The 12,024-nt window shown below is 34.8% G+C and overlaps 2 protein-coding genes across 2 annotated transcripts; one reads left to right on the plus strand and one right to left on the minus strand.

The window, feature by feature from the left end:
• Positions 10–4,607, minus strand: LOC104751891 (GPI ethanolamine phosphate transferase 2-like). The gene is made up of 17 exons (XM_010473940.2): positions 4,450–4,607; positions 4,262–4,355; positions 4,101–4,145; positions 3,843–4,010; positions 3,667–3,751; positions 3,472–3,578; positions 3,296–3,376; positions 3,077–3,129; positions 2,880–2,982; positions 2,660–2,803; positions 2,461–2,557; positions 2,140–2,371; positions 1,951–2,047; positions 905–1,825; positions 728–820; positions 341–636; positions 10–238 (listed from the first exon to the last, which is right to left on the minus strand). The coding sequence occupies exons 1-17, from the start codon at positions 4,575–4,577 to the stop codon at positions 106–108; spliced, it is 2,877 nt and encodes a 958-aa protein (XP_010472242.1). The 5' UTR covers positions 4,578–4,607; the 3' UTR covers positions 10–105.
• On the plus strand, positions 7,536–11,302 carry LOC104751892 (MADS-box protein SVP-like). Its single transcript, XM_010473941.2, has 9 exons — positions 7,536–8,159; positions 9,120–9,198; positions 9,508–9,572; positions 9,673–9,772; positions 9,871–9,912; positions 10,007–10,048; positions 10,535–10,576; positions 10,671–10,816; positions 10,950–11,302. The coding sequence occupies exons 1-9, from the start codon at positions 7,978–7,980 to the stop codon at positions 10,966–10,968; spliced, it is 717 nt and encodes a 238-aa protein (XP_010472243.1). The 5' UTR covers positions 7,536–7,977; the 3' UTR covers positions 10,969–11,302.

Below are 12,024 nucleotides of genomic sequence, written 5' to 3' on the forward strand. Positions count from 1 at the left end.
TCATGTGAAACTAAAGTGGATTCAGAGTTTCTTTTACTTTCAAATCTCAGGAACACAGTATCTCTCTATTAGTTTCTCTGTCTCCCTACATAATAAAGACCATAACTATGAGTTGTCGTGTCTAGTAGTTCTATTACTTCTGCGGAAGGTAGTGACAAAGAAAGCGTAGGTTACAGTAACAGCTACGATACAAACTCCGATGTATGTGCACAGAGTGGTTGCACACACATATAGGTACCTGTTTACCATTGTTCACCAACACAATTAAACACCACTGAACCGGAATAAAAAAAAAAAAACAAACGCAGGATGATAATTTAAGACAGAAGCAAATACTTACTTGGGAGAGAAGACGCTCCACACAAAGAGGTGATTCCTCATGAGTAGCAAGACCACAGTGTATGCGGTCAAGAGCACTGAGTTGATGCAGAGCGGAACAAGACAAGGGAACCCGAGCTTTAGCTTCAAAATTTGTCCAAGACTTGTTTCCCGATGAGTTGATATTGTTGAATGTGATTGGTTTCTTAGTTTTGCACCAACGTACATGACAAGAGATAAAAGGAACAGCATGGGAGATGCATACGTGATCATGAACATCAAGATCCCAGACAGTATTGTAGAATGACTAGAGATTCCCTACGAAAAGGGGTTTGGTGAATGTGTCAGTGTTATGGTAAGTGTACATACGGAATGTGAATTAGAAAAAAAGAGGAAGCACAAGGCTTACGATAAAAGCAGCAGCAACATCAATGGTTGCTAAAGTATTGCTGTTTCCAAGAGCAAAATGACCTGCCATTCCCATGTAGTAGAGTGCACCAATCTACAAAGAGAACCCCCAAACCTTAAAGCTTGAGCTTTTTCTTGCGGTATAAATCGCAGAAAAGGAACAAAAAGAAAAACTAACCTCGACCCATTCATTCACTTGAACATCATTAGAAGAAAGACATGGAATTGCTAAAATCTGGATGAGAAGCAAAATTATGGGCCCCGAGTTGATCGGTTGTTGGAGAAGTAGATGTAGAAGACACCAGCATAGTATGTATGCAGAGCCAATCAAATATAAGCAATCACCTGCTTCAGCTAGAAAGGACTTGTCTTTGTTTAGCATAGACCATGGCAAAACTAAAGCAGCTCCAATCGCAGATATAAAAAGAAGGAAATAGATAACTTTTACTATGACAGTGGCTCCAAATTCAGTTGACACTTCAAACATTTCATCCTGATATCTCCCGGCATGCAGCAAGACTAGGAGCCCACAAGTTAGGAAACCCAAAGCTAGGACGCAGACACTTTTTTTCTTTGATCCTGTTCGAGAAAGAGTAAATAGTCCTAGACCAATAACAATGATGTTTGAGATTAACTGAATCCATTTTACATAACCACTGCCAACTTGCTCTAGCCACTTCGAAATATCAGGAAGGTAAGTCCAGTTCACGCCCCCTTGATGCCAACCTCTTAGTAGTCTACCAGATATAAGAAGCAAGAATATAGAAACAGCTTTATAGTCTCCAAGTATGTTCCTCCCCTTGGAAAAATCGAATAACTTTGCTGTCTTGAAGAGTATCAGAAGATGGAACGTCGATACCATGAAATGCCATATATAATGCTCTTCTTCCACCATTGAACTAGATCCCATGCTTATAACAAGGATCAAAAGAAGAGCAAAAATGAACACCTCTTCCAAATTTAACCGATAACTCAAACTGCAGACTCGATCCTTGGGCTCATGGTAAACCTCTTTGAATAAGGACAGAAAGAGAGTGGCACAGACGATGCATGAAAGAAGCATGGCACTCAACCCAAGACCAAGTAAGAAAACTGGTTTCTGCAAACATTGAAGAGTTTGTAATCAATACAATAGATTCTTACTAGATAAACTAGTGACGATTGACAATCGTCATTTTTAAAAAAATACGTTCATAGAACTCTAAGAAAAGATGTCAAACATACTTCAGTGGTTTTGCTTGCTAACCACTCACTTGCAGTTTTCAAGAAGGCGTTATATGCATCTAAAGCTCGGCTAAAATCTTCCACGGCACCAGAAGACCTATCAACATGAAAGCCATCCTCGGAATTAAATATATTAAGATTAAATTCAGGAGAATCACCGTATGTGGAAATCTCAAACAAATCACGCACTTTGTCAATTTCTTGGACTTCCAAATGTGATGGAGAAGTGCAGCGTTCCTAAACAGGCAAATAAGCTGTTTCTCTTTCTCCCCAGAGCACTCGCTAATATCCAAACCCTTACAAATTCCATCGACGAAGCAATTGCAGGAGAAACCTTCAAATAAGGAACTCGGTATCTGTGCTTGCATTAGTCTGAGTAACTGCCATGAATTCAGTTCTAGTGCCCGTAGTTGCTCATAATCTGAAATGAGAAGACACAGTAAAGAAAAAACAGTCAGATGCATCCCCACACGTTTGACTGAAAATTTCGAGAGGCCAATAGTGGTTAACCTCGTAAAGAACTGAGTGTTCCTGGGACAACCACTCCAACATTGTTCTTTGGGATCGGCACACCAAATAGAAGAGCTAAAGTTGGCGCCAAATCTACCTACATTACAAGGTTTCATATCATGTATAACTCATTATCATCAACAGTCTGTCCAGAAAAAGAGGAAAAGTTATCTCACGAAATTTGCAGTGACTGTTTTACCTGGAAAGCTACATTATTGATAGCTGCACCATAATCAGAAAAATTGCTACTCAAGCCAATGAAGAGCATTAAGGAGTCAGTTTCTTCATATGACGATCCTCCATGATTTCCATTATCAGTCATGCCATGATCACTGACTACTACCTGTATATGAAACCATATAAGATTAACTCTTGACATATGAAATTTAAATGGACCTTTAAACACGAAAAACACTCACCAAAAGAGTCTGTCCTTGATCATGAGTACGATCCATCACCGCTCTTAAATGCATTGTTCTAACTATGTCATCCATTTCTTTAAGTTTTCCAGCCATCAAAGGGCTGGAATAGAGAAAAAGAAAATAAAATGATTCAGCCATACAACTAGTAACCTTAACCTTTCTACTCAAAAATAGGCTAGGAAACTAGCAAAGACCTGTTACGGCCTCCAGTATGTCCAACATGATCCAATCCAAGGTAATGAAGGATCTGATAAGGGATAGATCTAGTAAGAATAAAGCAGAGAAAATCTCAAGTGTTATCCAAGAGTAATTAATTTTAGTCAATATATATTACTCAGAAGAAATTGTGATCAATTATTAAGGGGATAAACGCCAATGCTGAGGAATAAAAAAAAACAAAAGCAAAAACTAACCAAGAAATTCCAATCATCACTGTTTAGCTGATCCGGTAGGTGTCGAGAAACATTTCTGTCTACCTGTACTGTATCTTTGACCTGTTCAAAAAAACATTTTTTTGTTCCTATGAGTATATGACCACGATATAGATAAGAAAGCAATAAACAAAACCAAACATCACATTAAAACTCACAAAGAAACTGCTAACACCATCATGTCTCATAAATAGCCCTGGGAATAACTTGAGCCACGTCTCATCACCAAGCATCACCATTTTCCAACCAATCCTAAAAAATTGACCTGGTAAAAACGGAGCACTGTTACAATGGCTATTCTTTTAATGTTAGCACGCATGAAAACATTTCTCATTCACAAGACTAAAAGCTACCAAGAAGGTTGTCCTCTAAAAAGGCTTGTGTGTTAAAATTGAAAGCCACGTCCAAGAAACCACCAATTGCCCCAGAAACCATTGCCTGAAAACAATAAAATCAACAACTCAGCAAGCCAAAAAAAAAAGATCATCTTAAACTGTGATCATTTACTTAACAACTACAATAAACACACCTTCAACCTCGGCATTGTAACAGTTGGAGGAGCTGCTTTAGCATGGTAACCAATAGCATCTCCATTAGCCAACAGTGACTGAGTATAAGGCATAGACTCTTTCCATACATCCCTTGGAGGTTGACCATCTTTCCCAAGAACAAACTCCGCAGGAAGCCCATCAATAACCTAAAATTAACATCGTTTCAACACCCTTAGAACATGTCTCTCACCAAAAAAAAAAAAAGGAGCAAGTTTGAGTTTGAGTTATGTTCATACCATCAAAACCAGTCGATCATATTTCAAAGAGATGCCAGATAACTCCTACAACACACAATATGCCCACCACTCTCAAACTCAAAAGCAACCAAAACGAAGCTACTACACATATGTGTTTGGATTCACTCCAAACAAAAAAAAAAAATACACTAAAAATAAACCTGGTAATGCAATCTCAGTTTCTCAGAATGAAGCTCAGATTCGTTCGAGTTCGGAGAAGAATCACAGAAAGGATCACGATAGCTCTCTGAACCACTGAAATTTCAAAAGTAGAAATAAAGAAAAGAGTAAGCAAATCATTTAGAGCAGCTTGCTTTCAAAACGTGTGTTTATGTAGTAGTAGTAGTACCTGACGCCGGAGAGAGTCGGCTTGACGGGGAAGAAACCGAAAACAAAAATCGAGAGACCAATGATCTGAAGGAATATTCCGGCCACCGTAAAAATCGTCAGTCTCGTACAAGTCATCGCCGTCGCCATTTCAAGATCCGGCGAGAACTGAACCCAGAAAAAAAAAATCGTAAGAAAGGGAAAGGGGAAGCTTTAAGCCCAGTTAAAAGCCCATTAGAATTCAAAAACGCCCATTAGGATTTTTAAAAAGCCCATTATGTGTGTTTTTGAAAAGAAAAAAACAACTGTCAGTCAAAATCATCTTTATTTTGTGTCAGTGAGAGTGTTCTGTAATAGTAGGAAAGAGGCCTAAAAATGGCTAAAAGGTTAGGTGTAATGTTAACTTTAGAGGCTCGAAGCGAAGGGAAAGGTCATGAGAGACACGACTCCTCCTCTCATCTGACACTTTGACCCAAAGAAAGAAAGAAAGAAAGAAACACACAGTTGTGTCACGTGCGGCAAACCTTTTACTACACTACAATTCAATTTCTAATTACAGCGTAACAATGTCATTTCTTCAATCGTTTGAAACGAAATAAACGCTTCAGGAAGCGTTTCAGTTCTTTTTATTTATTTATTAAGATTGCATAGGATGAGAGATGTTGAACCAAATTTATTCTACTTTCTACCTTAACCAAAACAATATGAATGGATTAAACATAACTTTACAATTTTCTTCTACTTTTTGACTTTTTGTGTATGTTTACATTGATTGAATTAATTTGATCGAAAAACAAGTTTTAAAAAGGAATTATAAATTATCTCATATCTAAATTTGAAGAAAATATGACATTTGGTTTATAATTTTTTTATATAAATTTGTATCTGTGTTTTCTAATTTTATCCTAACATTTTCAGCCAAATATATAGTGGTATAAATAGTAATTTGAGCGTCATAATATTTTTGTTTCAACTACATAGATGTTCTATCCTTCCATGAACTTTAACCCCAAAAAAAAAATAACTAAAAAATTCATTGGGTCTCACACACATGCCCATTTTGGATTGTTTAATAAATTTTTAGTTTAAAAAGAAAGAAAAAAAAAACAATAGATGAAACATTTGCTTCCTAATAAGTAAACAAAATCAATAGATTCATCCACAAACGCAAACCAAATTACAAATATCGTTGTTGTTGTCATCCATATTTTTCAGTTTATAAAAACACTATTTTGATTGACTACCCGATTAGATAGAGACAGATGCGTTTACGTAGTAAACAAACGCAAACCATTGTTATAATACCCGTATTTAATTACATCAACCATACATACGGCTTTAACTGTTTGAACCTTGAACCATTCAAATATAATCGTCAGAGAATCGCAATGATTCAACACGATATTTTTGATTTTCGTGGAAGAGACAATAGGGAGCGAGCGAGGTATACGAATACGAGCCACATGGTATATAATACGAGCCAAGTATAGTCGTTATTTTAATTTGTTTAAAACGGTTCAATAAAAAATTAAAAACTAAAAAAATCTGTACGGACAGTGGATCGTGTCCCAATCAAATTCTTGTGGCTACTACGTTGGGGTCCCCTTTGTATAAATTTTGAGTGGTCGACACTGTTTTTTATTTTACTCTGCCTCGAGGGGTCCCCCTCCTCTCTTCTCTCTTCACTGTTTCTTCGCATCAAGGAATGCTAAAACATTATTTGTTTTGTTCAAAACCCTTTTTAATTAATATTTATTTGGTTTTTGCTTTATATTCTTTTCATTTCAAAATATAAAATAGCTAAAAACACGCGTAATAAGATATATATACTTTAAAAAAATTTAATCAATCATAAACCATACTGCATAAAATAAATAATAATAAAATATAAAAATAATTTAAAATTTGTCTAGAAAGTTAAAACATTTTCTATTTATAAAACAAAAAAAAACTTCTAAAACATCATCTATTATGAAACGGAGAGAATAGTACATTATCGAATGGTTGTGGCGGTTTAATTCAATGTTTGGTTTGGGTCGATGACGTTAGTGATGTTGATCCTCATGTAATACAATGTTAAATGATAAATAATCCATTTAGAATGTTAATCTCAGATTACTTTTATTTTGAGTTACATATTCAATTTGTTTTATAGACTTTTTTTTACTACATCTAAGTTGAATTTGGTAGATTGTATCATGGACTATATGATCAGCAGATTAGGATCGGAACAAAAGAACTGACCAAAAAAAATAAACTCACAAAACTCTGTTGTTTTTTTCTTTCTTTTTTTTCTTTCACAAAACTCTGTTGTTATACATCACTCACGAGTCACGACAAGTTAATTGTGCACATTATTGAGCGTTAGTAAATTTTTGAAAAATATTGCACTATCTGAAATTAACATCTTATTTTATTTTTATTTTTTTGTCATTTTTGAGTTGGAAAAACAGTGGCCGCAGACTAATTTATTTGGTTATATATTATTACTATATTACATATTGTCATTTTACCCGAATTAATAATGTTTCTATATAAACACCAAAAATAGTATATACATAGTTTATGGTATTTCTATTCTCATCATATATACATACTATTCTCATATTTTTCAAACTTCATATCTAAAAAAATATAGCCCTTGAAGAAGTCTTCAGGGTTTCTGGTTAGGTTTTTTACAGCAAATACGACCAATTTAGTTACGAGAGAGTGTGTAAGTGACAAAGTGAGACAACTCATTTTATGCTTCCCTATAAAAAGAAATTCCCCACTGACCCAAACATACACACTTCTCTTCTCTCTCTCATCTCGTTGGCGACTTATAAATTCTATTACCTCACCATATCCAATAACCACCACACAGCCACACACACACACACACACACAAACCCCAATATCCAAAAAAAAAAAAACAATATACTACCTCTTTCTTTCTAAAAATAATCATTTAAGAAACCCCATCATCTTAAACTATTATTACTATTATTTTAATAATAAACCTCTCCCTGAAAATATCTTATCCTTCACCAATCAAAAACCTTCTCATGTCTTCTTCTCTCCTCGACATTTGAGGTGGAAATTTAAAATATTTATATATTCCCCTGGCTTTTTTTTTTTGTTTTTTTCTCCCTTGGGAGTTTCTCTTCTTTCTGAGTTTTTTTTTATTTGATCCTCTCAATTTCTCTTGTTGGTTCATCAACAAACTAGATCTTAGTCCTCTCACAAAAGACTTGTTCCAAATCTTTCAAAAACTAGGGTTTTTACTGTCTTGAAATCATATTTATTCTTCTAATTTTAGCAAAAAGAACACGATTTACTTTCCATTTCAGTCGTCTTGTCACTCTCTCTCTCTTCTTTAAAGTCTCCCTTTTTAGCAAAAAAAAATCTCTCTCTCACAAATTTTTCCTCTGAGTTCTTCATCTCCTCCTCATCTCTTTCTTTGCTTTTATTTTTATCTTTCATAATCTCTCATTCTTGAATCTTGATCTACCAAGATCGATCCTGAGGTTATCTAAGCTATCTTGCTTTTTAGGGTTTCCTTGTTGCTGTGATGGCGAGAGAAAAGATTCAGATCAGGAAGATCGACAACGCCACGGCGAGACAAGTGACGTTCTCGAAACGAAGAAGAGGGCTTTTCAAGAAAGCTGAAGAGCTCTCTGTTCTCTGCGACGCCGATGTTGCTCTCATCATCTTCTCTTCCACTGGAAAGCTCTTCGAGTTCTGTAACTCCAGGTCTTTCTTTCTCTCTCTAAAATCTCTCTCTCATTAGATTTCTCAAAACTCTTTTAAGGGATCTTGTCTAGATCCAAAGAAAAAAAAACTTACGAGTTTTTCAGATGTATATGTGATACATAGAAGTTTACTGTATCAAAACCTTGTTGGACCACTAACTATTTATATATATTGTTATATTAATGACCAAAATGATGTTGATAAAGTGTAAACTCTGTATTTAGGAAAAGATAAGGTATCTAATTAGGGTAATAGTTAAGAAAACGTAAATCTTGATAAATACGTTTTTATAAAGGCTCTATACTATACTTTTTTCCTTGTGCATATATAAATCTATGTATATAGATTTGTGGGATGATATGTGGAAGCCATCAGTGTCATATTTATTTAGAAATGTGGAGACCATATCATTAGGAATTTAGGAGGTATCTACATATGTGGATGTATAAAGGTTTCCCTTTGAAGAAGTAATCAATAAAAGCAATATATTTTATATTTATGTTGGAATCTAACTAGTGTTGGGAAAAGTCTTATAGAGGTTTTGGATGTGTTATTGATATTGGGAATCCAAATGACTTATCGTATTAGGAAGATACGAGTTTGGATTTTAGACCCACTTGTTATCATTTCAGTTCCTAACTTTTGGGACATACGTCGCACACACTCACAGACAAGTGTGAATATGTTGCTAAATATGATAAGTGTTCACTGTTTAACATGAAATAATGTATATGTTTGTGTTTTGTGGATTAGGTTTGTATCTTTTGCTTGTAGATTTTGGTTAATTGTCGATGTTTATATATATATATATATTGTCAATATCCATAAAAGGGTTATTTATAATATACCTGATAATAATATATATATATAAAATTCTTTCCAACCACAATTAATAGAAGATAATTAACAGGCCTACATAATAAGATATTGATTGGAATGTGTTTGCATTATATAATGAAGCATGAAGGAAGTATTAGAGAGGCATAACTTGCAGTCAAAGAACTTGGAGAAGCTTGATCAGCCATCTCTTGAGTTACAGGTTAGCTACATTCTCGAACCCACCATACATGTTCTTTCAAAGTAGAGTATTACTACGTTAGAGTACAAATATTTTTTTAGATAATTGTACTCATTTATTTATCTAGAATCTCTAAGACATTGTATTGATAATGACAAAGCATTCTGTTATTGCCTACGATTAATTAGACTACATTTTAACATAAGGAAGTACTCTATCCATGTAGAAGTGATGAATGGATGCGAGGTTTCTAAGGATAGACATGTAGAATAGTCCTGTGTAGATTATTATGGATTTGATCAAGAGCTTACGTCAACGTTTATCTATTAGCTGGTTGAGAACAGTGACCACGCCCGAATGAGTAAAGAAATTGCGGACAAGAGCCACCGACTAAGGTACATATATATATATATATATACATGTGTGTGTATTCTATAAACTTTTGAAGTAACTATCATTTTCTGACTATATCTGTTTATATGGTCATATAAATAGGCAAATGAGAGGAGAGGAACTTCAGGGGCTTAACATTGAAGAGCTGCAACAGCTAGAGAAAGCCCTTGAAGCTGGTTTGACCCGCGTGATTGAAACAAAGGTTGTTACGGAAATTATATGAGACCATATTTAAGATTTCTCTAAAGCTCACAACTATGTAACTAATTACTATTTCGAGTTGTTGTGTTTTCATTGCAGAGTGACAAGATTATGAATGAGATCAGCGAACTTCAAAGAAAGGTAACAATCAAAATAACGTGTAATCTTTACTTCTTGATTTCAAATAATTTTGGCAATTTTGGGAAGTAACGTTTTTTTTGTTTGGGGTGTTTAGGGAGTGCAATTGATGGATGAGAACAAGCGGTTGAGGCAGCAAGTAAATGTCTCTATAACACATCGTTTTTTTGTTTGTGTTCAATTTGCACATTCTCGAATTTTGAAGTCGGTTTATGAATTACTAAGCTAGGACCCCAATCGTCTATAACTCATATCTTTGATTATAATTTGAGAGAAGTGAATAAACCAGGTGATTAGCGCTGTTAAAAAGTCTCTAAATCTACTGGTAAACATGTAGCTTGGTAGTCCACTCGATCCCTAGGGTTCTAGAGGTTTTTTGAGTGTGCATGGTTTTGGTTCCTTTTGTTGTGTATTTCATATTGTTTTTTTTTGTTTGGGTTTATGAAATATGAAAACGAATCTAATTCTTGTGTTATTCTTTTTGATATGTTTTGGTTGAGACTTCATGTCAAGATTTTAGTGATTTAATTACTCAACACGCAATTAGTAGTTCTATAGGGAAAACACAAAATGCAAAAATTTGTTGATTTTTTTTTTCTCTGTTCTGGTTTTGTATTTTTTTCAGGGAACTCAACTAACGGAAGTGAACGAGCGACTTGGCATGCAAGTACGTACTTTGATACAGTTTTCGACTTTTGCAGTTATTGTTCTTTTCTTTGGTTTAGTGTTAAATTTGGAATATATGTTTGGTTACGGTGTAGATATATAATAACGTGCATGAATCCGGTGTTGATGAAGTGGAGAACGCCGCCGTGTATGAGGAAGGACACTCGTCAGAGTCTATTACGAACGCCGGGAACGGAGCTCCTGTTGACTCCGAGAGCTCCGATACTTCCCTTAGACTCGGGTAATTAATTTATTAATTACCTTTTTTCGTTTTCTCGTTTTATGATTTAACAATTTTTACATTATTTTCTGAAAAATAATCTATAAGGTAGAAAAGAGTATATGCACTGATTTAAATGTTTGGTGTGGTGCAGCTTAGCATATGGTGGTTAGAGATGGAAACAATACAAAGAAGTTGAATGGTGGAGGGAGGAGAGTGATGTAAATCTTTCAACTCGGTAACAACACAAGAGACAATATGTCTAAATAGTAATAATGCTCTTATGTTTGTTTGAAGGTTTTCGTCTGCGGAAAAGGTTTTCGTTTTTTTTTTTTTGTGGTTTTCACTATATATCATCATCTCTCTTCACTCTGCATTTTTGGTTTGTGACGTCGTTTGTCACAACCAAACTGTATCGACATGGTAAGTTAGAATATGAGATATTGTAGAACTTAAGATAATTGCTTTATCCTTTTCTCAGTGGAAACTGAGGAATTTTCAAAAGTAGCCTATGATCGTAAGAATGATTTTATCTATGAAACTGAACCAAAAAAAAAACAACAACGTTATAAAATAAAGAGCAGATTCACAATGTCGACATGCTAATGTCCTCATGAGTGGGATTCTGTGGTTCAAAACCGAGTTTCTTGTTGTTGGGCTAGAATGTTCACCGTCGAAGTCGCTAGCATCTGTGGTAGAGACAATATGGAAATGTTGTGTACTAGTGTATCTATTAGAATCATCAACGTTGTAGATATACTACACTTGTTTTGCTTTTTAAAGATAATTAGGAGGCATNACAAGAGACAATATGTCTAAATAGTAATAATGCTCTTATGTTTGTTTGAAGGTTTTCGTCTGCGGAAAAGGTTTTCGTTTTTTTTTTTTTGTGGTTTTCACTATATATCATCATCTCTCTTCACTCTGCATTTTTGGTTTGTGACGTCGTTTGTCACAACCAAACTGTATCGACATGGTAAGTTAGAATATGAGATATTGTAGAACTTAAGATAATTGCTTTATCCTTTTCTCAGTGGAAACTGAGGAATTTTCAAAAGTAGCCTATGATCGTAAGAATGATTTTATCTATGAAACTGAACCAAAAAAAAAACAACAACGTTATAAAATAAAGAGCAGATTCACAATGTCGACATGCTAATGTCCTCATGAGTGGGATTCTGTGGTTCAAAACCGAGTTTCTTGTTGTTGGGCTAGAATGTTCACCGTCG

The sequence above is a fragment of the Camelina sativa genome, chromosome 16 (assembly GCF_000633955.1).
Source record: "Camelina sativa cultivar DH55 chromosome 16, Cs, whole genome shotgun sequence".
Taxonomy (NCBI): Eukaryota; Viridiplantae; Streptophyta; class Magnoliopsida; order Brassicales; family Brassicaceae; genus Camelina; species Camelina sativa.